Here is a 25,434-nt window from a genome sequence, read left to right as displayed (position 1 = left end):
TGGGAGTTCAAGGTTTTTACTGACACTATTCACAGGTTTGTTGTGTTGAAGTTAATCTGCTGTTCAAAAAAATCACATGTTTGTAACAGTTTTAACAAGATTCTTTAAAGTTCCTCATCATGACCATTTTTTGAACTCATTATAAAGTTGCTCTGAAATCTGGGCGAACGAGAGGTTACGAGAGCACAGTCCATTATGACGTAATCCAGCCGGCCTGCTTTGTTTATACAACAAGGCCCTTGGAGACTTGATGACTGATTGATGACACGCGGTGACAAACCTCCCTGCTTGACCAATCACAGCAGAGTGGGTGTGGTTATGGTAAACAAGATTTAATCTCCAGAAAAACAAAGTCCTTTCAGTGGGCGGAGCTTAAGATAATTTTTCTAATGTGGATATTTCAACGAAAAGAGAGTTTTGTACAAACACACACTGATGATACAATAGAGTCAAACATCACAACAACACACACAAACTGATGATACAATAGAGTCAAACATCACAACAACACACACACACTGATGATACAATAGAGTCAAACATCACAACAACACACACACACTGATGATACAACAGAGTCACACATCACAACAACACACACACACTGATGATACAATAGAGTCACACATCACAACAACACACACACACTGATGATACAATAGAGTCACACATCACAACAACACACAGTGATGATACAATAGAGTCACACATCACAACAACACACACACACACACACTGATGATACAATAGAGTCACACATCACAACAACACACACACACTGATGATACAATAGAGTCACACATCACAACAACACACACACTGATGATACAATAGAGTCACACATCACAACAACACACACACACACACACTGATAATACAATAGAGTCACACATCACAACAACACACACACACTGATGATACAATAGAGTCACACATCACAACAACACACACACACTGATGATACAATAGAGTCACACATCACAACAACACACACACTGATGATACAATAGAGTCACACATCACAACAACACACACACACACACACTGATAATACAATAGAGTCACACATCACAACAACACACACACACTGATGATACAATAGAGTCACACATCACAACAACACACACACACTGATGATACAATAGAGTCACACATCACAACAACAAACACACACTGATGATACAATAGAGTCACACATCACAACAACACACAGTGATGATACAATAGAGTCACACATCACAACAACACACATTAGTTGAACTTGGCACAGCAACAATGGCTCAAAAGAGAAACGATGACTTCAGGCACTACATGTTATTAATGATGAAATTAAAACTAAATGAAACACAAAGACAAGCTAATGAGTCTCCAATAGTGTCGTAACAACATTAGTTTACTTTTAAATTCCATTCACACTCGATAAAGTGCCAACGAACTACGACCACTGACGTAGAAAACAGACATAATTCCATAAAATCTAGTTTCATCTCCATCAGACATAATCCCGACAAGATAATACCGACAAGATAATCCTCATAAAGCCGGCGACCACTAATGCTCTGTGATCCTCAGGCGGAGGCGAAAGATAGTTCAGGGAATACAGGAGAACTTTGATTGACATTTAGACGTTTTCTGTGAGAAGTGATGCAATAGAGACTTTGTGACGAATAAAAGTACTTGAAATTGACACATATTACATCAGGAAAGCGGGGAAATATATCCCTGATGTACAGACTAGTATTACCTTCATGTTTACTAGACTTTCATACATTTTTTTGCTTCCGTTTCATCCGTTCATCATAACATCCTCCACTCTTTCACTCTTGTCTTCCTCCACTCGGGTTGTACTTGAAACACTGACTCTAGTGATTCTATTCTGAGACACTTCATGTGAGTGTCTCATAATTTAGGGGAGACACCAAGAATAAGTACAGGTTCTACCGTCTGTAAATAAGGCTGTTGTTTGGAAAAACGATCCCTAAGAACGACACAATCACACACAGCATGATATGAATGTTTACATCTGTTGAATGAAACTCAAGCACAAATGTATCTTTAATCATCTCTACGTTTGTTTTTCCTTCACCAAACCAGTTACAGTTTAAATCCTTCTTCTCTGTCCCTTATCTTATCTTAAATCCTGAGATCTTTATAAGTCACCAAATCAACATGAATGTTAACTTAAATTTTGAGAAAACCGTCCGTATTTGATCGAAGTCATAGTTTTCTGTTCGAACTGTACATTCATGTCTTAATTGTTCGATCCTAAAACGTTTTTAAAAACTGTTTTTAAAGATACAAAACAACCTTCACAAAGTCAGGAGTGACAACGATCAGGTCATTATCAAGCGATGGGAAATAGAGACTTGAACAGATAAAAAAAATACATGTAAAGAAATCATTTTTATCAGGTATAAATACACTCATTTGAAGGCTAATACACACATTATTTAAACAAAACAATAGTCCATAGTCGACGGGAATCTCTAGAAGGAAAAATGGCGTCACAGATACACGATGTTTATTCATCTCAGTTTCAACTATTAGTAGTAGTACTAGTATGTTTGTGTCTCGTTTAGACTATTGTATAAACAGTTTAATTTGGTGTCTCAACAAGAAGGATGTGTCTCGCATGCAGTTCATACAAAACTCTGCAGCCAGAATTCTGACCTGCTCTAGTAGAAGAACTCACATTTCTCCTTAAAGCTCTTCTCTGGCTGCCAGTTTCTTTCCGAAGAGCAACTGCTGCTTCTAACACAACATCTGCTGATACGAGGAAGCAGAAGTGAAATGTTTTACCTGTGGTAGCTGCCGAAGTAGGACACGATGTTTTTGTGTTTGCACTCCTTCATCATGGTGATCTCCTGCTGGATGGACGTGATGTCGTCGCCTGAGCAGACACATGGTTCCGAGTGACAACAGTGTTGTTAGTGTTTGGTTTTCGTAAAACGGATTTCTCCGAAAGTAACAACTTGACACGTCCAATCGTTTTCGGTCGAACTTTAAATATAAACCAATAAACAAGTGAAAATTATGCCTGATCTATTTTCAATCTTGTTATCTTAAAGTCGGTCCATTAAGATAAGACCCACATTTACCGGGTCCACGGTGCAAAAAAGAACTAAGACGCCAGCTTTAAAGCTGAGAAACGCTCTAGTAGAAGAACTTACATTTCTATGATCCTTCAAACTCTTCACTGGCTGCCAGTTTCTTTCAGGATCATTTTAAAATTCTGGTTCTTACTTTCAGATCTATTCATGGTCAGACCTTCCATCAGTGATCTGATCCAGACTTACACCCCAGCTCGGGCTCTGAGGTCTGTGGATCAGAATCTAATGATGGTTCCTGAACACGGATCAGGACCAGAGGAGAGAAATCCTTCCAGACTGTTGCTCCTAAGCTTTGGAACCATCTCTGTGTTTGATGATCTACTGACTCCTTCAAGAAACATCTGTGTTTGATGATCTACTGACTCCTTCAAGAAACATCTGTGTTTGATGATCTACTGACTCCTTCAAGAAACATCTGTGTTTGATGATCTACTGACTCCTTCAAGAAACATCTCTGTGTTTGATGATCTACTGACTCCTTCAAGAAACATCTGTGTTTGATGATCTACTGACTCCTTCAAGAAACATCTGTGTTTGATGATCTACTGACTCCTTCAAGAAACATCTGTGTTTGATGATCTACTGACTCCTTCAAGAAACATCTGTGTTTGATGATCTACTGACTCCTTCAAGAAACATCTGTGTTTGATGATCTACTGACTCCTTCAAGAAACATCTGTGTTTGATGATCTACTGACTCCTTCAAGAAACATCTGTGTTTGATGATCTACTGACTCCTTCAAGAAACATCTGTGTTTGATGATCTACTGACTCCTTCAAGAAACATCTCTGTGTTTGATGATCTACTGACTCCTTCAAGAAACATCTGTGTTTGATGATCTACTGACTCCTTCAAGAAACATCTGTGTTTGATGATCTACTGACTCCTTCAAGAAACATCTGTGTTTGATGATCTGTTACTGTTACTGACTTACTAAATAAAGGAAAGAGAAACTGAAACAGGGAAGTGAACACACCTGGATCCAGCTTGACAATCTTGATCGCAGCCAGTCCAGCAGTCCTGATGTTCCGTGCCTGAAAATACACAAAAAATTGTTAGAACACACACAGGCTAACGTTAGAGACGACACAACAACACAAGTTCAACACATCGAGCACCATCATGCACTTGAACTTTTTTAAATGTTTAAAAAAAGGTAAATTGAAATCTATAGAAACAGATCCAGTTTTCATATTTACTATTTCATTTCTCTTCTGTTTTTATCAGCCGTTTTAGATTTTACGTCTCGTAATATGACGAATAATGTTTGTTTGTTAACTTTATTGAACTATAAATCATTAAATAACTATGGTGGACAATAAAATATGATTTGATAAAGAAAGAAAATCAATACGGTCCTGTAGAATATCAACACCCCTTACAGTAACAAGTATATATGTGTAGTATTGTCCAGTACTTGACTCTGGTGTTGTGATAGTGTAGTAACAAGTATATATGTGTAGTATTGTCCAGTACTTGACTCTGGTGTTGTGATAGTGTAGTAACAAGTTTATATGTGTAGTATTGTCCAGTACTTGACTCTGGTGTTGTGATAGTGTAGTAACAAGTATATATGTGTAGTATTTTCCAGTACTTGACTCTGGTGTTGTGATAGTGAAGTAACAAGTATATATGTGTAGTATTGTCCAGTACTTGACTCTGGTGTTGTGATAGTGTAGTAACAAGTATATATGTGTAGTATTGTCCAGTACTTGACTCTGGTGTTGTGATAGTGTAGTAACAAGTTTATATGTGTAGTATTGTCCAGTACTTGACTCTGGTGTTGTGATAGTGTAGTAACAAGTATATATGTGTAGTATTGTCCAGTACTTGACTCTGGTGTTATGATAGTGTAGTAACAAGTATATATGTGTAGTATTGTCCAGTACTTGACTCTGGTGTTATGATAGTGTAGTAACAAGTATATATGTGTAGTATTGTCCAGTACTTGACTCTGGTGTTGTGATAGTGTAGTAACAAGTATATATGTGTAGTATTGTCCAGTACTTGACTCTGGTGTTGTGATAGTGTAGTAACAAGTATATATGTGTAGTATTGTCCAGTACTTGACTCTGGTGTTGTGATAGTGTAGTAACAAGTATATATGTGTAGTATTGTCCAGTACTTGACTCTGGTGTTGTGATAGTGTAGTAACAAGTATATATGTGTAGTATTGTCCAGTACTTGACTCTGGTGTTGTGATAGTGTAGTAACAAGTATATATGTGTAGTATTGTCCAGTACTTGACTCTGGTGTTGTGATAGTGTAGTAACAAGTATATATGTGTAGTATTGTCCAGTACTTGACTCTGGTGTTGTAGTATTTACAGACCACATGACTCTTGACGAAGTCGTAACTACTTTCATTCGTTTTCAAACCAAAATATGTCCAAACATTAGCTGTAAAAGCTGCTGGAGTCACTGTATCCTCTCGTCCTCAGTCGTAGTGAGAATATTTTAATTTCTAGCGTTTACATTTTTTTTAACATGGATCTAAAAGCATTTTTCTTGGTCTAAATATATTTTCCCCCGAAGAGTTTCTGTCTTATGAAAGTGTTGCAAATATGGATGTGTATTATCTTGAATCTGGCGATATCATGATTCAAGTGCAAACGATACAGGAGTCACTGTATCCTCTCGTCCTCAGGGGTCTCGCAAGATGACATTTTCCCTTTGGCTGCAGAGGACTAATCATTTTTAAATGGCAACACAAAAATGAACAAACAGCATGAATATTTGCATGTTTATTGTATATACGACATTTTTAACGGTACTTTATTGACATATAAACAATAAAAACATGATTTGAACACAAACAAAAACAAACAACAATCATTACAGTGCACTTGAATATTGTTAATGTGTTAAAAAAAACATAATCCAAGTTGTGATGCAGTTTTATATACTCGACATGAAATGATTGACAAGGACTCTCTGAGAATGTGAAGAATGAAAACGTGGCGAACATTATCAACGACCTCAGGGTTAAAGTGTAGCCGGTGCGACCCGTCAGTGAAGACACGAGATCCAGGTTCTGGTTCTGAATATCACTCTGGACCACGAGATCCAGGTTCTGGTTCTGAATATCACTCTGGACCACGAGATCCAGGTTCTGGTTCTGAATATCACTCTGGACCACGAGATCCAGGTTCTGGTTCTGAATATCACTCTGGACCACGAGATCCAGGTTCTGGTTCTGAATATCACTCTGGACCACGAGATCCAGGTTCTGGTTCTGAATATCACTCTGGACCACGAGATCCAGGTTCTGGTTCTGAATATCACTCTGGACCACGAGATCCAGGTTCTGGTTCTGAATATCACTCTGGACCACGAGATCCAGGTTCTGGTTCTGAATATCACTCTGGACCACGAGATCCAGGTTCTGGTTCTGAGTATCACTCTGGTCTCCCCCTCACTGCCTCGGAAGCACCCGTCGCTCTGACGTCTGACGTCTCTCTCGATCCACAGCCATCGATGACATAAACGAAGAGCAACGACACAACCTGTCGCTCGCCGCGATCTACTTCCTGTTTTCTTTCCTGCTCCACCGCAGAACTTCCTGCTCGAGTGATGCCTCGTCTCCGCCGTGTTTCTCCTCAGAGAGACAGAAATAACTGCTTTGTTACGAGTATTACGACCGCGAGGAGGAAGTTCGGCTGGACTTCCATCAAAACTTCGATTCAGAAAGTTTGAGGAAAAACTCGACGGATCTGGTTCGAAACGATCCGATGATGGTTGAAAAATGACTTTTGTTGTGATTTAATCACATCGTTCACAGATGTTTGTGGTGTTAGATGTAAAGGAAAGAACGCGATCTGGATGATGAAGGAAACAACAAACATCAGCCGACACACAATGCAACACAACATCACAATAGGCGACGTATTCAAGTGTATTGAAAGTGTCGAATCCTAACAGCAGTATCTACCAGTTTCAGTTTCAATAAAACGGAGAAAAACAGGCAGAAACCTTGAGCAGAACCAGACTCAGTCACTCGCTCTTAACTTGCTTTTTACTATCAAATATTTAACGACGACAATTGTTCTTTGTTCTCAAACACGAGACGAGGTTCAGTCACAAACGCCAAGAGACAAAATGGGAAATATTGTGGATATATATTTTATTTTATTATAGTTATTTTATGGTTTATATTCTAATGAAGTGTGTTTATAAAAAAAAAATTAAATTAACATGTAAATATTTTGTTCATTTTTGTGTTGCAATTAAACTTCCATTCGCTAGATGGCAGCAGTCACTTACTCAGATATAGAACAATGAAATCTTGCAAGATTCACAGCAATGACTGAGGACGAGAGGATACATTGAATCCAGCAGCTTTTAAAGCTGATGTTTGGACATATTTTGGATTGAAAACAAATGAAAGCAGTTCCGACTTCATCAAGAGTCATGTGGTCTGTAAATACTGCAACACCAGAGTCAAGTACTGGACAATACTACACATATATACTTGTTACTACAGAATCACGATATATTGTATCCATTACCCTGTATCATGATGTGTATCGTATCTTCAGATTCTTACTCATACACACTTAATCACAGCCCATTGTAATTCGCAACAACCGCTTCGGCAGAACTTCAGGTTTTTAAGGAGAGTATTTGCAAGTATACAATCAGTATTCGGTCCTTCACTCCTGATCAATGATTCTACATTGATGTGTCATTAAACTTAATCATCTTCCATCAGTACTCTGTGAAAGTATCATGAGGAAAAGATACATTTGAGGTGTACTTTCAGCAAACGTTCCTGAACACAAAATGTAGCCAACAACATTTTGTAAAACACCTACCCCTCCTTTAACTACTATTATATATTTAGGCTTGTTCTACACCGAGGACTCCTGCTGATCCAGTGTTATTATGGGATGTATTTTTATGCACTTAACGTCTCCATGTTATTTTATTTTTGCTGTTTTTATCTACGGTCGGTCCGTAAAAATAGGACCATAAACAGGTTGTGGGTAAAAAAAAAGAAAATGTTGGAGAACCTGCTTAAAATTACCGAAATTCCACTTCAGGAAACGCTTGTAATTACATGAGAACACGTTCACCACAGACAAGCGTCTAAATCCAACAACATCCTCACTGTACTCAGCGACGACCAGAATAAATCACTTCCTCTGAAAAGCCGTCCAACTGGTGCTCAGACGCAACATTTGCAGCGAGTCTGCAGTGAAGAAAGAAAACAATGCAGATTCTTGAGTGTGCAGGATGCAGGGGTCACAGGGGTCACGGGGCGACAGTGGGGGAGCACAGTTTGAAATACAATTATCAACCTAAGTTTGAAATACAACTTGAATTATCAACCGAGAATTAAACCATCATTCATCTTAAAATGTGTTCAGAAATATGAAAATAGTATTTAGTGTCGTTTCTATTTCAAAACACATTTTCAATGCAGATAAAAAAAGGTTTAAAAACCAGTAGATCGACTTAAGAAACAAATATTAGGAACTCGTCAATTTTTCCATATAGTTTTCAAGGTGAGACACGGCAATAGTTTACGTTTTATGGATAAAAATACATCAAATACATCTTTGCCTTTGAATAAGGTAAATATATTTTTAAAATAAATAAATATTTATTTACTTTTAAACACTGTAAATACAAAAAAGAAAAAATCTTTGTTCTAAATATGATAAATATTTTTGAAAAAAGTCAAAAATATAAACTTGCTTTTAAATATAAAATGTATATGTAAAAAAAAACACAATAAATTTAAAAATATATCAAACATACAGTATATTTGCTTTTAAATACAGTTAATATAATGGAATATATATTTGCTTTCAAATACAATAAATGTAAAAAGATATAAAATATATTTCTCCTTTTAATATGAAAAAAAAACATCCAATATATGTTTGCTCTTAAATACGATCACATATATTGTTCCTTACCGTAAATACAAAGAAATATCAAATATATCTTTCCTTTGAAATACCATAAATACAAAAAAATATCTAATATATTTTTGCTATAAAATACAGTCATATAAAAATATATAAAATACATTTGTGCTTTTAAAACAGTTAATATAAAACAAAAAATTAAATACATCTTTGCTGGCAAATACAATAAATATAAAATAATTTCAAATATATATATTTGCTCTTTAATACTGTAATCATCAAAGCCTGACTTAATATCAACTCTTGGAAAATATAATTAATTTGATTTATTGTATATAAACTGAAACTAACGTTTTCATCTAAAGTTCCATTTTTGTTTTAAATCTCCGCAGGTGTTTTACACTTTGAATTTACTTCAGAGAAAAACTAAAAAAACATGGACCAAATGGAAAAACCGGTAAAAAATGTATTTATTTATTTGAATAATATTTGGAAAACCAAGATACTTATGTTTATTTCTACGGTTCTCTGTTTAAAAATGAGATAAAACGGTGAATAAATAAAGGAGAAAATGATCAGTTGAAAGTCACTACTGCAATAAAGTTGTGTTTTGATATATTTATACATAAATAACATTTAATAACAGTATTATTATCAGATCTAAAGTTTGATGGCTCGAACATGACATATTTTGATATATATTTATACATAAATGACATTTAATAACAGTATTATTACCAGATATAAAGTTTGATGGTTCGAACATGACATATTTTGATATATATTTATACATAAATAACATTTAATAACAGTATTATTACCAGATATAAAGTTTGATGGTTCGAACATGACATATTTTGATATATACATTATATATATACATAAATAACATTTAATAACAGTATTATTATCAGATATAAAGTTTGATGGCTCGAACATGACATATGTTGATATATACAGTATATATATATATACATAAATAACATTTAATAACAGTATTATTATCAGATATAAAGTTTGATGGCTCGAACATGACATATTTTGATATATACAGTATATATATATACATAAATAACATTTAATAACAGTATTATTATCAGATCTAAAGTTTGATGGCTTGAACATGACATATTTTGATATATACAGTATATATATATACATAAATAACATTTAATAACAGTATTATCAGATATAAAGTTTGATGGCTCGAACATGACATATTTTGATATATATACAGTATATATATATACATAAATAACATTTAATAACAGTATTATTATCAGATCTAAAGTTTGATGGCTTGAACATGACATATTTTGATATATACAGTATATATATATACATAAATAACATTTAATAACAGTATTATCAGATATAAAGTTTGATGGCTCGAACATGACATATTTTGATATATATACAGTATATATATATACATAAATAACATTTAATAACAGTATTATTACCAGATATAAAGTTTGATGGTTCGAACATGACATATTTTGATATATATTTATACATAAATGACATTTAATAACAGTATTATTACCAGATATAAAGTTTGATGGTTCGAACATGACATATTTTGATATATATTTATACATAAATGACATTTAATAACAGTATTATTACCAGATATAAAGTTTGATGGTTCGAACATGACATATTTTGATATATATATATACATAAATGACATTTAATAACAGTATTATTACCAGATATAAAGTTTGATGGTTCGAACATGACATATTTTGATATATATTTATACATAAATAACATTTAATAACAGTATTATTACCAGATATAAAGTTTGATGGTTCGAACATGACATATTTTGATATATATTTATACATAAATAACATTTAATAACAGTATTATTACCAGATATAAAGTTTGATGGTTCGAACATGACATATTTTGATATATATTTATACATAAATGACATTTAATAACAGTATTATTACCAGATATAAAGTTTGATGGTTCGAACATGACATATTTTGATATATATTTATACATAAATGACATTTAATAACAGTATTATTACCAGATATAAAGTTTGATGGTTCGAACATGACATATTTTGATATATATATATACATAAATGACATTTAATAACAGTATTATTACCAGATATAAAGTTTGATGGTTCGAACATGACATATTTTGATATATATTTATACATAAATAACATTTAATAACAGTATTATTACCAGATATAAAGTTTGATGGTTCGAACATGACATATTTTGATATATATTTATACATAAATAACATTTAATAACAGTATTATTACCAGATATAAAGTTTGATGGTTCGAACATGACATATTTTGATATATATTTATACATAAATGACATTTAATAACAGTATTATTACCACATATAAAGTTTGATGGTTCGAACATGACATATTTTGATATATATTTATACATAAATGACATTTAATAACAGTATTATTACCAGATATAAAGTTTGATGGTTCGAACATGACATATTTTGATATATATTTATACATAAATGACATTTAATAACAGTATTATTACCAGATATAAAGTTTGATGGTTCGAACATGACATATTTTGATATATATTTATACATAAATGACATTTAATAACAGTATTATTACCAGATATAAAGTTTGATGGTTCGAACATGACATATTTTGATATATATTTATACATAAATGACATTTAATAACAGTATTATTACCAGATATAAAGTTTGATGGTTCGAACATGACATATTTTGATATATATTTATACATAAATGACATTTAATAACAGTATTATTATCAGATATAAAGTTTGATGGTTCGAACATGACATATTTTGATATATATATACATAAATAACATTTAATAACAGTATTATTACCAGATATAAAGTTTGATGGTTCGAACATGACATATTTTGATATATACAGTATATATATATACATAAATAACATTTAATAACAGTATTATTATCAGATATAAAGTTTGATGGTTCGAACATGACATATTTTGATATATATATATACATAAATAACATTTAATAACAGTATTATTATCAGATATAAAGTTTGATGGCTCGAACATGACTTATTTTGATATATACAGTATATATATATACATAAATAACATTTAATAACAGTATTATTATCAGATATAAAGTTTGATGGCTCGAACATGACATATTTTGATATATACAGTATATATATATACATAAATAACATTTAATAACAGTATTATTATCAGATATAAAGTTTGATGGCTCGAACATGACTTATTTTGATATATACAGTATATATATATACATAAATAACATTTAATAACAGTATTATTATCAGATATAAAGTTTGATGGCTCGAACATGACTTATTTTGATATATACAGTATATATATATACATAAATAACATTTAATAACAGTATTATTATCAGATATAAAGTTTGATGGCTCGAACATGACATATTTTGATATATACAGTATATATATATACATAAATAACATTTAATAACAGTATTATCAGATATAAAGTTTGATGGCTCGAACATGACATATTTTGATATATATACAGTATATATATATACATAAATAACATTTAATAACAGTATTATTACCAGATATAAAGTTTGATGGTTCGAACATGACATATTTTGATATATACAGTATATATATATATATACATAAAAAACATTTAATAACAGTATTATTATCAGATATAAAGTTTGATGGCTCGAACATGACATATTTTGATATATACAGTATATATATATACATAAATAACATTTAATAACAGTATTATTACCAGATATAAAGTTTGATGGTTCGAACATGACTTATTTTGATATATACAGTATATATATATACATAAATAACATTTAATAACAGTATTATTATCAGATATAAAGTTTGATGGCTCGAACATGACATATTTTGATATATACAGTATATATATATACATAAATAACATTTAATAACAGTATTATTACCAGATCTAAAGTTTGATGGCTTGAACATGACATATTTTGATATATACAGTATATATATATACATAAATAACATTTAATAACAGTATTATCAGATATAAAGTTTGATGGCTCGAACATGACATATTTTGATATATATACAGTATATATATATACATAAATAACATTTAATAACAGTATTATTACCAGATATAAAGTTTGATGGTTCGAACATGACATATTTTGATATATACAGTATATATATATATACATAAATAACATTTAATAACAGTATTATTATCAGATATAAAGTTTGATGGCTCGAACATGACATATTTTGATATATACAGTATATATATATATACATAAATAACATTTAATAACAGTATTATTATCAGATATAAAGTTTGATGGTTCGAACATGACATATTTTGATATATACAGTATATATATATATACATAAATAACATTTAATAACAGTATTATTATCAGATATAAAGTTTGATGGCTCGAACATGACATATTTTGATATATACAGTATATATATATATACATAAATAACATTTAATAACAGTATTATTATCAGATATAAAGTTTGATGGTTCGAACATGACATATTTTGATATATACAGTATATATATACATAAATAACATTTAATAACAGTATTATTATCAGATATAAAGTTTGATGGCTCGAACATGACATATGTTGATATATACAGTATATATATATATACATAAATAACATTTAATAACAGTATTATTATCAGATATAAAGTTTGATGGCTCGAACATGACTTATTTTGATATATACAGTATATATATATACATAAATAACATTTAATAACAGTATTATTATCAGATCTAAAGTTTGATGGCTTGAACATGACATATTTTGATATATATATACATAAATAACATTTAATAACAGTATTATTACCAGATGTAAAGTTTGATCGACAGCAGCGACACCTGTGCAGCGGTTCAACCACGTGACGACAGGAAGTGAGAGAATCTTTGTTCCTCTGCAGGTGTGTGCGCGTGAGAGAGAAGGTGAGAACAAACCTTGAAGACATCTCCGTAGGTTCCGCAGCCGATCCTGTGGATCAGCTCGTAGTCCTCCAGGGGGTCCAGGAAAGAGACTCCGATCCGCTCCATGATCGGAGGATCCGCCGCTGCTGCCGATCAGAGCCTCGACATGTTGCTGTGGTTCGAGAGAAGATGAGACGATGATGGAATGAGAGACAGCAGCAGACACTTGGTGAGACTCGGACTCGAGACTCGGACTCGAGGAAGGATGAGGAGCGACTGGATCTCCTCGATCTTCACCTCCCGCCTCTGTGAGCAGCTGGAGGAGCGCGCATGCGCAGTAGACAGGGTACGCTCCGGGGTTTGTGGCCCTCCAGCGTCCACTCGTGTCATCTCAGAGTTATTTATTTAAAAAACTATACAAATTATATTGAGTTTGTGTTTCACTCATTTATACTAGTTATCAGGTTTATTTTTTAATAAACTCGAGTCAAGATATGTCGTTTTTTCTAAATAATACACCTTTCAGACAGTATTAGTAATACGAAAATAAAATAAATGATGTAAATCTATTGATCACAGAACAGGGTTTTGGAGACAATGATTTAAATCTTTGAAGGTTATTGTTGCACCGATCAATTGATTCTTTATCACTTCTGTTATTTTCAACATGTTTGCGAGAGTCTGTAGGAGGAAAAGGAGGATGTTTTTTTTTTGTTTTAGAAAAGTCTTTTATTCCTAAAATGTTATCTTCTTACTTACAATTATAATTATAGATGTAATCATGGAAGAAAACATCCAAGACTTTATATAAGAGCAACTGTTTTATATATTTTATAAACATAATATTTTTCATCTGTAAACATCATTAATTACACATTTATACATACATTTCCCTCCAAATACATTTATAAATTGTTGCATTGGTTATTAATTTATATTCTTATTTTATGTATTAATGTATAGATACATTTATATGAATTATTTTATATGATGGTTGTTTCTTATTCATTCACTTTCATTCTCTAGTTCTTTCATGTTGTGTCTATTGTATTTGTGTGTAGACACAAAACTAAATAATAATGTAGTTGTACAGCAGTGTACCATGTTTTACTTTGAAAATAAAGAGATTCTATTCTATTAATCTTGTTTAGTGTAAACCAGAACAGGTTTTATATCGAAGTCTTGACTTAAATTGTAACAAAGTTCAATAAGTTCTATGAAATTTGTTGAATTACAAACATTTCCCTCCAAATACGTTTATAATTTGTTGCATTGGTCGTTATTAATTTATTTTCTTATTTAATGTATTAATGTATAGATCAATTTATATTAATTATTTTGTATAGTTGTTACTTATTTCCTTCATTTTTAAAATGATTAATTTGTTTCTTATTCTCTAGTTCTTTCACAAACCATTCAATACACACGTATTGAATGGTTTGTGTAGAGACACACAACTAAATAATAATGTAGTTGTACAGCAGTGTACCATGTTTTACTTTGAAAATAAAGAGATTATATTCTATTAATCTTGTTTAGTGTAAAGAAAAACATGTTATATATCAAAGTCTTGACTTAAATTGTAACCGAGTTCAATGAATTAAATGAAATTTGTTGAAATTTGAGATATTTTTTTCAGAACATCAGAACTTTATTACTTGCAGATACCAAAGAAAAGGACAAACACCACAAGTCGTCGAGCAAGTAGGACGTCCAGACCCCGGGTCGGTGTCCACAGTGCTTGGTCGTTCAGGTCTTCTGGTTCAAAGGCGCCTAAGCGGAGCTAGGATGGAACTAAAAAGGCCGTCTAGATGAGGGAGGAGCAAAGTAAGGCAACGAAGAGCTAGCAAGAAAGAAGCTGTCGATCGGGCAGATGTGGACAATGTTACACAGTAACTATCCTAAATTCTTCACTGTCCAGTCCTAACGTTTGAGATCTACACTCGTCCGGTCGTCACTTTTGCGTCGAGACGTCCACGTGTAAACTGACCGTTGATCCGAGAAGAACAACCTGCTCGTTGAAATTCAAGGTTTGAGCACGAGGTGCTATTGCTCGGAGGAGACGAGAACCGCCTCGAGAACTGCCTCGAGAACCGCCTCGAGAACCGCCTCGAGAACCGCCTCGGGCAGCGTCAGATGTGGCGGGAGAGTCACAGTTTGCAGGACGAGCGTCTACAGAGACTTGCGCTGTCGCTTCATGAAGGACATGGAGTAGTCTCCGGCCGGCGTGCTCTTCTGCCGCTTCATCTGTACCTGAGACTGGGCGGTGAGCTGCAGCTTGATGGCGCTGGAGTTCACCTTGGCGGCGCGCAGCAGCTCCTTCATGCCCTTCATCTTCTCGCTCTGGAAGGTCACCACCGGGCACGTGGCGGCGGGCGACGCCTGCTGCAGGGACGCCGGCGAGGAGTCGGGACTGGGGGCTTTCCCGTCCGAGTCCCCGACCCGGAGACCCTGGGAGGAGCGGCGGCGCTCGCTAATCTTCTTGGGCTGGTCTGTGGGGGCGTGGGGGGACGGGGAGCCGGGGGCCGCCGGGAGCGGGGGGCTCTGCTCCTCCAGCTTGGACTCCCTGCGAGGGACTCTCCTGCGTCCTTCTCGCAGGTCTTCACTGGACTGGTCGTCATCGTCCGGAGTCTCCGGCTCTTTTGTGATGATCGTCACTTTCTGACGGATCTGAAGGAGAGACCAGGGCGGAGTAAGTTAACATGATATGGGTAACATAATAACCTAATACTACTACTACTACTACTACTTCTAGATGGTTAACATAATAACCTACTACTTCTAGTAGTATTAGGTTATTATGTTAACCATCTTGAAATACATCAATCACAATGTTAAAGAGTATATGTTATCAAACTACAATCAAAACTTACACCAAAATATATCTTTACTCTCAACCAGAGTCAGTTGTACTTAAAAAAAAAAAAAAAAGATATATATATCATTTTTTAACTTATAAACTAGTAAAAAAAACTTTTATATAATTATTTTGTCATTTTACCTACAAGTTTAAACTTCTGAAAACAAATAAATAAACCACAAGTTTGTTTGGCTGAAAATAAATATTATTAACTTTTAAGGTAATGTTCAGTATTTAGACTTTTATAAACTAGTCTGAACACTTTAATTTAATAATAATTATTTTGTTAATTCTCCTACTAATTTAAAATCTGTGTTACTTACTTACGAATATATCTTCTCTTTCAAATATACTAAATATAAAAAGATGTCAAATCTATTTTTGCTTTTAACACATTTAATATGTAAAAAAAACATCCAACATCTATAAATAAGTATCAAATATTCTTCCCTTTTAAACACTTTAAATAGAAAAAAATGTAAATATATCTTTGCTCTCAAAATACTGTAAATACAAAGAGATCATAACAGTTCATATTAAAATGTATTTTAAATATATTTTATATTTAAAAAATATAAAATATATTTTTGCTTTTAAATACACTTAAATAAATCAACCACTTTGGGATATAAAAACAATAAAAACCAAGTATTTTTGTAAATTAACTAAGAATAAAACTTAATTTTGAACATGTATAAAATATGTAATTATCTGCATAAACAAAATGAAAAATATGATATAAACTAAATTAAAAAACAACAAAAATAAATAGTTATATTAGTGAAAAAGATTATAAAGTAAAAGCAGGCTTTAATTTCCTTTCTATGAAAATATTTCAGCACAGAAATCCATATAAATACCACAGATTGACTTTTCATACAAATGTCTACGTGAGAAAATTCACATTCGTCTTCAACTTTAAATGTTGATCTTAATGTTGTGCAGTTATGTTCGCGTCAGTAGCATCAACTGTCGATACATAGTCGTCTCTCGCTGGAGACATGTTTGTCTGACAGATGTTGACTTGATGACAGAAGGTTCTCGTGGCTCTTACCTGTGCATCAAAGCGGCTCAGGGACTGGACCAGGTACGTGGCCCAGCCCACGTGCAGCACCGGCGTGGGACTGCCTTCCTCCCACTTGCAGATGCCGTCGTAGAAGCGCAGCAAGTGAGCAAAGCATTCTGGGTCCCCCAGCGCCGAGAACGCCGCCGCCTGCTGCTGCTTGGGTTGATCCTGATGAGAAAGTAGGAGACGTTTGGTCACGAGAAGGTCCTGGTGACGACAGATGATGAAGTCACCTTCTCGGGTCCGTCGTCTACCTCGGGACCTTCTCCGGGACCCTCGGCCGCGGAGCTGGCCTCCTTCAGCAGGGTTGGAATCACGTCGTTGGCGATGTCGAAGAACTCCTTGTAGATTTCCTCATCTTCGCGGAAATAGTTGTACCTGCCAGAGAAGATCAAAGTTTAGTCCAAGCTTTATTAAGCAAGTCATTTATATTTATATAGCGCTTTTCTAGACCAGGGTCATAAAGTGCTGGAAAAAATTAAAACAATACCCAATAAAATATATACTTAAACGTTCAAGACACCACTGAGACAAACACAAGAGTCTCAGAGAATCAAGGAAACAAATAAAAGTGTCTTAAGATGATTCTTGAAGGAGTCAGTAGATCATCAAACACAGATGTTTCTTGAAGGAGTCAGTAGATCATCAAACACAGATGTTTGTTGAAGGAGTCAGTAGATCATCAAACACACATGTTTCTTGAAGGAGTCAGTAGATCATCAAACACAGATGTTTCTTGAAGGAGTCAGTAGATCATCAAACACAGATGTTTCTTGAAGGAGTCAGTAGATCATCAAACACAGATGTTTCTTGAAGGAGTCAGTAGATCATCAAACACAGAGATGTTTGTTGAAGGAGTCAGTAGATCATCAAACACAGATGTTTGTTGAAGGAGTCAGTAGATCATCAAACACACATGTTTCTTGAAGGAGTCAGTAGATCATCAAACACAGATGTTTGTTGAAGGAGTCAGTAGATCATCAAACACAGATGTTTGTTGAAGGAGTCAGTAGATCATCAAACACAGATGTTTCTTGAAGGAGTCAGTAGATCATCAAACACAGATGTTTCTTGAAGGAGTCAGTAGATCATCAAACACAGATGTTTCTTGAAGGAGTCAGTAGATCATCAAACACAGATGTTTCTTGAAGGAGTCAGTAGATCATCAAACACAGATGTTTCTTGAAGGAGTCAGTAGATCATCAAACACAGATGTTTCTTGAAGGAGTCAGTAGATCATCAAACACAGAGATGGTTCCAAAGCTTAGGAGCAACAGTCTGGAAGGATTTCTCTCCTCTGGTGCGGAAACTGGCAGCCAATGAACATTTAAAGGATCACAGAAATGTGAGTTCTTCTACTAGAGCGGCTCAGAATTCAGAATAGTATCATTTTATAACCAGAATAATCGTCATCGCATGATCAGCTGAAAGTTGAGCTTAAGTTTTATAACAACATTTTTATATTTAATTAAAAAAGGCTACAAATTTAAAAATATTGAGTTTTGAATTATAATATCAACCTCTGTTAGGATTTCTTCATTTTGAAAAGATTCTATATTTGGAATTTAATTATTAAATGAAAACAAATTCAATCTATTACTACAGAAATGATTAAATCCAACAAAAAGTTTAAAAAAAGCTAAAAACATTCCACTGATCCACGTTTACCATCAATATTCCGATGAAATACTTCCATGAACTTTGAGTTTCGATTCTGTTGCATCAACTCTTGATATTAAAGTGTTTCCAGGAAAAGGCGGCTCTTATGAATCGACTCGTGTTCAATGGAATGAGCTCAGAAGGAAGAGGCGGCGCCGGCAGAACAATGAGAGGCAGGAACAGGAAGACGAGGAGAATGTGTGGCCCGGTGGGTCACTCTGGTATTTTTAGCATTTGTGTCAAAGAGGGAGAGAGTCACAGACAGAACTGAGGTTTCACACCCTGGACGGGGTTTTACCGCCATCTTGTGGTTTCCTGTTCGTAACTGTCAGTGTAATAAACTATATATACTATGAATCATGGTCTTCTTCGCAGCAACAATCTTTATGAACTCACTCCTGCATGACCTGCGCCGCCGCCGCCCACGACCTCAGGGCGTCGCGCACGTTCCTGTGTCGGTAGTGGAAGCCAGCCAGGTACATGTACGGGTAGATGTGCTCGTTGTTGTAGAACTTCTCAGCAGAACCTACGGCCTGAGACCCAGAGACAGAACCGTCAGTCAAACACTTGGATCAAACAAACTGAATTTAATTAAATACATGTACTTTAATTATTGACGTAGTTCAGTGTCGTCAGAGTATTGAAGGATTGAATTAACATTTTAGAAATCATTTTTATTTAAATCTTGTTTTTACTAATGATTTTATTCTTTTTTAATTAGTAGATTTCATGACTTTTATATCAATGGGTTGAATTTTTTTTTTTTTTAACAATTTGCTTTACAAAAACGTTTTCTTTCCCAAAATAAATTGATTATTTATTTATTTTTACACATTTACAGGTAGATGTTCATAGTAAAATTTCTAAATTAAATATTTTTTTTACATTTTCTTTTTAAATAGTGCCATCTTACAGGACTAAACCAATCGAGCACACAAAAGTTGTAAAACTAGCATTAGTAGCTAATAGCCTGTTTTGAATCTGCTTTGATGACATCAGTGCCAGTGCTCGTCACATGATCATCAGCGCACCACATGATTGGCCGAGAGTAGGATCAGTAGCTCGGTATTCTGTTGGTGTTGTCTGGAGGCTCCATTATACCAACATTTTTATATTGAATTTTAACGGCTACAAATTTAAAAAAAAACAGTGAATTTAGACTGTAATGAAAACATCAAACGATGTGTTAACATGTTGACATAAATTTTACTAATGTTGAGATTGAAAAAAAGTCCTCAATGAGTTAAAGTTTCACCACAAACAGCTTTTTTTTTAAAATCATGAATGAATGAAAACAGATCAAATCCCTGGCGTCTCTACTGACCTTGAGGTGGATTTTCAGAGGATTTTCTTTCCCTGGGATCGGATCTTGGTCCTCCAGGTCAGCCAGAGTTCCCATGGCCATCGGGTACCTGCAGCAGGAGGAGCAAGTTCAAGGGTCAAGAAGGTAAACTGACCAGGTCACCTCACCTGTCCAGGTCTCCTCTGTCATACAGCAGCCAGAGCAGCTTCTGTGGAGGAAGACGTTTCTGTGAGTCGGCGTCCAGGAGACGACGTCACACACAGTGACTCACCTGCTGCAGCTGCAGGAGCTCAGAACTATCAGTGTGCAGGTCCAGTGACGGGTTGATGGCGCACACCATGAAGGCCACCTCCATGTTTCTGTCGCACTTCATGTAGGAGCCTTTCAGGTACAGCCAACTCTGAAGGACAGGAGTGAACAGTTCAGATCAGAGATGTGAACAATCCTCTCATTTAACATGGAAGTAAAGATCGATCGAAATGTTTGAATATATAATATGTGTTTTCTTAAATACCACACAGTTTGATATTATTATTTCAATACATTTCTAAATTTGTCATTGTTAGCTTTTTTTTTTTAAATACAATTTCGATTAAAAAGGTTGGTATAATAACTTAAATTTAAAAAGGCCACAAAATAAAAACGATGAAGTTATAAAATAAATATATACAGTATATATATATATATATTTTTTTTTTAATTATTGGAATAAGAATATTTAACTTTTTACAAATAGTCGATTTTTTGTGTATTTAATTTATTCATTTATTTTTAAAAATCAACCATAGAAATTATTTATAATAATAAATTTATATATATAATAATAAAAAATAAATATAATCATTTATAAAAAATATATATATATATATATATATATATATATATATATATATATATATACACATATATAAATGGTTTGAAAAACCATTTAATTTGAAACGTTAGATTCAACACCGGCCCTGAAATACTCTCATCATTTAAACCTCCACCGCTCTTACCTTCTCGTTGACGCCCGTGTTCACAGTTTGTCCTCGCCGGTCTTCGTTTCCCTTGCCGTGCCATGTGACCTCGGCCGTCTCCTCCCCATTTTTGCCAAATATCACCCAGGCGTGATCCTCGGACAACGCCAGGTGCACGTCCTTCAGACCGAGGACCTGGCAGGCGGCCACCACGGCAAACGCTACGCCAGAGCTGTCAAGTTTAGTACCTGCAGCACACAAATATACACTTTTAAATCCTTTAAAATGTGCACGAAATCCATCGACAACCTGCAGAATTAGAGGATGAACCGATCTTAAATATGAAATACACTTGTACTTCGTCCTAGATTGAAGTTTCAACAGTTTTTTTCATATTGTTATTTTAAAACATACATTACTTATAAGATTTACATTTGGACCATCGCACTACTAATTTATTAGTGATGCTACTTATAATAAATAGATGCAAATGTGAGACTGTAAAAAAGGAACTTTGTGTAGGAAACCTCTACAAGTGAAGGTGTTTGAGATCTTCAGGTAAGAATGAACGTCGTACCAGTGATAAGACTGAAGAGGGATTGGATGTGGGCTCGGTCCTTGAAATACGATCGGCTCAGACTGTTCCAGATGACGTCGGACACTTTCTTCACCAACTCCCTGCTGGATCCTGAGGAGGTTCTCCGGAACTGGGACAAGTCCACGGCCCCCCGGATCTGCGCGGTGAAGCGCTCGTACAGTGCAGAGATCATGCCCAGCTCCACGGTGGGGAAGCAGGAGGTGGGACAGTCCGGTTCAAGTGGTTCGAATCTCACGCCGGGCACGTTGATGGGCACGACCCGGTTCACGGCCAGGAAGTGCTCCACAAAGCCCAGGACCAGGGAGAGGAGGGCCAGGTCCGGTTCCGACTTACGGAGCTCTGCCTCGAACAGCAGGACCACGCCGTCGATCCCCCGCAGGGGGAAGTGCTTCTTCTGGGAGGAGTGAAGACCCATGATGGAGACCGTCAGTCACTGATACTCTCCTCATCTGTGGAGAAGAATTAGACGTTAGAAACGATAAAATCATTCTTTATTCGTCCAAAAGTGGTCAGGTTCAAGTAGAAAAATAATTAAATTATTAAATAATTAATTAATTAAAACAATACATACAGTGCACATTTTAAAAAAGAATGACAAAATACTAATACATAATATAGCTATTACAATAAATTAATATGCAGTAAGCAAGAGCAAAATACAAAAACAAACAGTACAAGTTCAACCCGGTAAAGAAGTACTTTTACAGTAGTGTAATAAAAATACATTCATTTATTGTTCGTATCTGTATTAAACCTTAAGTATTAATGGAATTGACAGTTCTCATAGAAAAACTTTAATAAATAAAAATTGTTTAGGTTTATATTCACTTTATCATACATCTTTGTCTGACGATTTTTCCCTCGTTTATTTCTTTCATACGTTCTTCTTTGGGGAAATACTGAAAAAACATCTTATATACATTACAGGTTGGACAGGTTGATCAGAAAGGCTGGTTCTGTGGTTGAAGCTGGACTCACTGGTGACATGAGAGGAGATCATTGAACAAACTACTGTCCATCATGATGATGACAGTCATCCTCTGAACACTGTCATCAGTGAGCAGAGAAGCAGAATGAGTAACGAATGCTCCTCCCATGATGCAACACTAATAGACTCAAGGACTCATTCATTCCTTATCTTATTAACTTATTATTATTATTATCTTATTATTAGCAGAATGAGTGCATGAATGCTCCTTCCCAGGTGCAACACTAATAGACTCAGGGACTCATTCATTCCTCGGGCTATTAAATTGTACAATTCTGAGTTCGGGGGCAGGAGTGGAGTGAAAGTGTCATGATCTTCTGTTCTATGTTAGTCTTTGTATGCTTTGTCTTTGTTGTTTTTCTTTGATCTATGTTCTTTATCTTTATCTTTAGACTTAGATTATATCATCTTGTTCTTTCTCTTTATATTCTTCTTCTTATTTTATTTTGATTTATTTTTTTTATAAAAAATTGCTGTATTTTCTGTGGCTATTGGAAAAAACAATTTCCCTAAGGAGACCTCCTGAGGGATCAATAAAGTTCTACCTTACCTTACCTTAAATTTATAAAAGAAATGTGTTGAATGAAATATTACACAATAATATAACGACATCAACTCTTTTTTTTTAGCTCTATTTAGCTCTAAGTCATGGCAAAAACTACATCTCATTTCATCTCATGACTTCTTCTTTTGATAGGGATCTTTAAATAAAATCTAACCACTGACAGTTTAGAAAGAAAATAATTGTGGTCAAATGCCAATTAAGAGAAAGAAAATATAAGTAAGTAAGTAATTTGTATTTGTATAGCGCTTTTCCATCGCAGTGTCACAAAGCGCTTAAACAATCAAAACAATACACAATAAAATATATACTTTAAAGGTCAAGATAAAACTGAGAACAAGATTCTATCACTGCGTTTATGAAATATAGTAACGAGCATAAATGAAATAATTAAGATGTGATTTTTAACATTCAAACTGAAATTGAGAACTAACTATTAATAGATTAATAATAAAATAAGTCGACTCATTAAATGAATATTTTTACCGTAAATACAGAAGTGCGTGTATACCTGCGCAGTGTGTTGTGAATGACGTCACGCCGGCTCCACGGAGCGGGTGGGCGGGGCAGCAGCAGGCTAACTACGCAGACGCATTACCATGGAGATGAAGATATGTTCAAACCACGACTGTTAAAAATACACAAAACCAACCGCTAATCTGCTTATCCTGACTTTAACACGAAAATAAGAAGAGCCAAAATAGCCCGAGAGGTTATTGAACTTTTCACAACAACCGAGTCTCAACCAGCTAACTTTACGAAAAATGGATGAAATCCGCGCATTTGTTTGTGTTATTTAACCGGTTATTTACCAGCTTTGATCTAAAACAAGCCGCGGAAGTAAAAGTGAGCGAGAATACACGTCACGACACTAGTTAGCTGAGCTGCTACTGATGTGGTCAAACACTGCTAACTAGCTAACGAGCCGCTAGTTGCTCACTTGACTACTTTCACACACACGCGGGTGACGAGCGCGCACCGGAACACAACGATCCCGTTACACCGGCGACACTCGCCGCCTCTGACGAGCATAAACCGGGACAGACGAGCCGTAAAGAACGTACCAGTAATTCAGTGCCTCCGCCACATGTTTTTGTTTGGTTCCCCTGCTTTTGCCGCGCACTTCACTCTGCCCAGTAGTCACTCGCAACGGTTAAGTGCGTTTGCGTAGCGAACGCGGTTTAACGGTGACTCCACACTCCGCGCCGGCGTAGTGGCGCTTCGTGAATACACGAGCGCAAGCGCACCGCCCGCACATCCGGGGTCTGCCGGTGCATGGTGGGAATTGAAGTTCGCGGAGATGCCGCGTTATCGCGAACGCCATCAGAGGGCGGCAGAGTTGCGTCATGGAATAACGGAACAAAGGTAAACATCACGTCATGGAAAACGTTCAAACGAATCCCTTTGGATCGATTATTTGTCGCTTGATTCTCGATTCTGGACTGTGTATAAAGTACCAGTGAGTGTCGTGACAC

General features: G+C 34.9%; 2 protein-coding genes across 5 annotated transcripts in view; both read right to left on the bottom strand.

The window, feature by feature from the left end:
* map4k2 (mitogen-activated protein kinase kinase kinase kinase 2) overlaps positions 1-14,253 on the bottom strand; it is a 56,467-nt gene extending 42,214 nt beyond the window's left edge. For all 3 annotated transcript variants that reach the window (XR_015710874.1, XR_015710875.1, XM_087788535.1), the window contains exons 1-3: positions 13,998-14,253; positions 4,088-4,145; positions 2,800-2,890 (exon numbers count right to left, since the gene is read on the bottom strand). Coding sequence is in view for 1 of the 3 variants with exons in the window: in XM_087788535.1 (XP_087644661.1) it covers positions 2,800-2,890; positions 4,088-4,145; positions 13,998-14,090 (242 nt within the window). In the remaining 2 variants the exon portion in view is untranslated. The remainder of the gene's footprint in view (positions 1-2,799; positions 2,891-4,087; positions 4,146-13,997) is intronic.
* Positions 14,254-15,591: 1,338 nt separating this feature from the next.
* men1 (multiple endocrine neoplasia I) lies at positions 15,592-25,144 on the bottom strand. Of its 2 annotated transcripts, XM_087788530.1 has the most exons (11): positions 25,024-25,144; positions 24,471-24,540; positions 22,389-22,858; positions 21,851-22,059; positions 21,124-21,252; positions 21,020-21,060; positions 20,874-20,961; positions 19,946-20,082; positions 18,124-18,268; positions 17,879-18,058; positions 15,592-16,634 (listed from the first exon to the last, which is right to left on the bottom strand). In XM_087788530.1, exons 3-11 carry the CDS (start codon positions 22,822-22,824, stop codon positions 16,137-16,139), a joined length of 1,863 nt encoding a protein of 620 aa, XP_087644656.1. In that variant the 5' UTR covers positions 22,825-22,858; positions 24,471-24,540; positions 25,024-25,144; the 3' UTR covers positions 15,592-16,136. The 2 variants fall into 2 exon arrangements, with proteins under 2 accessions (XP_087644656.1, XP_087644655.1); XM_087788529.1 differs by lacking the exon at positions 24,471-24,540.
* Positions 25,145-25,434: the final 290 nt, after the last annotated feature.

Source organism: Callionymus lyra, chromosome 4, assembly GCF_982586985.1.
Source record: "Callionymus lyra chromosome 4, fCalLyr1.hap1.1, whole genome shotgun sequence".
In the NCBI taxonomy this organism is placed as follows: domain Eukaryota; kingdom Metazoa; phylum Chordata; class Actinopteri; order Syngnathiformes; family Callionymidae; genus Callionymus; species Callionymus lyra.
This window is presented reverse-complemented; position numbering and strand designations above follow the sequence as displayed.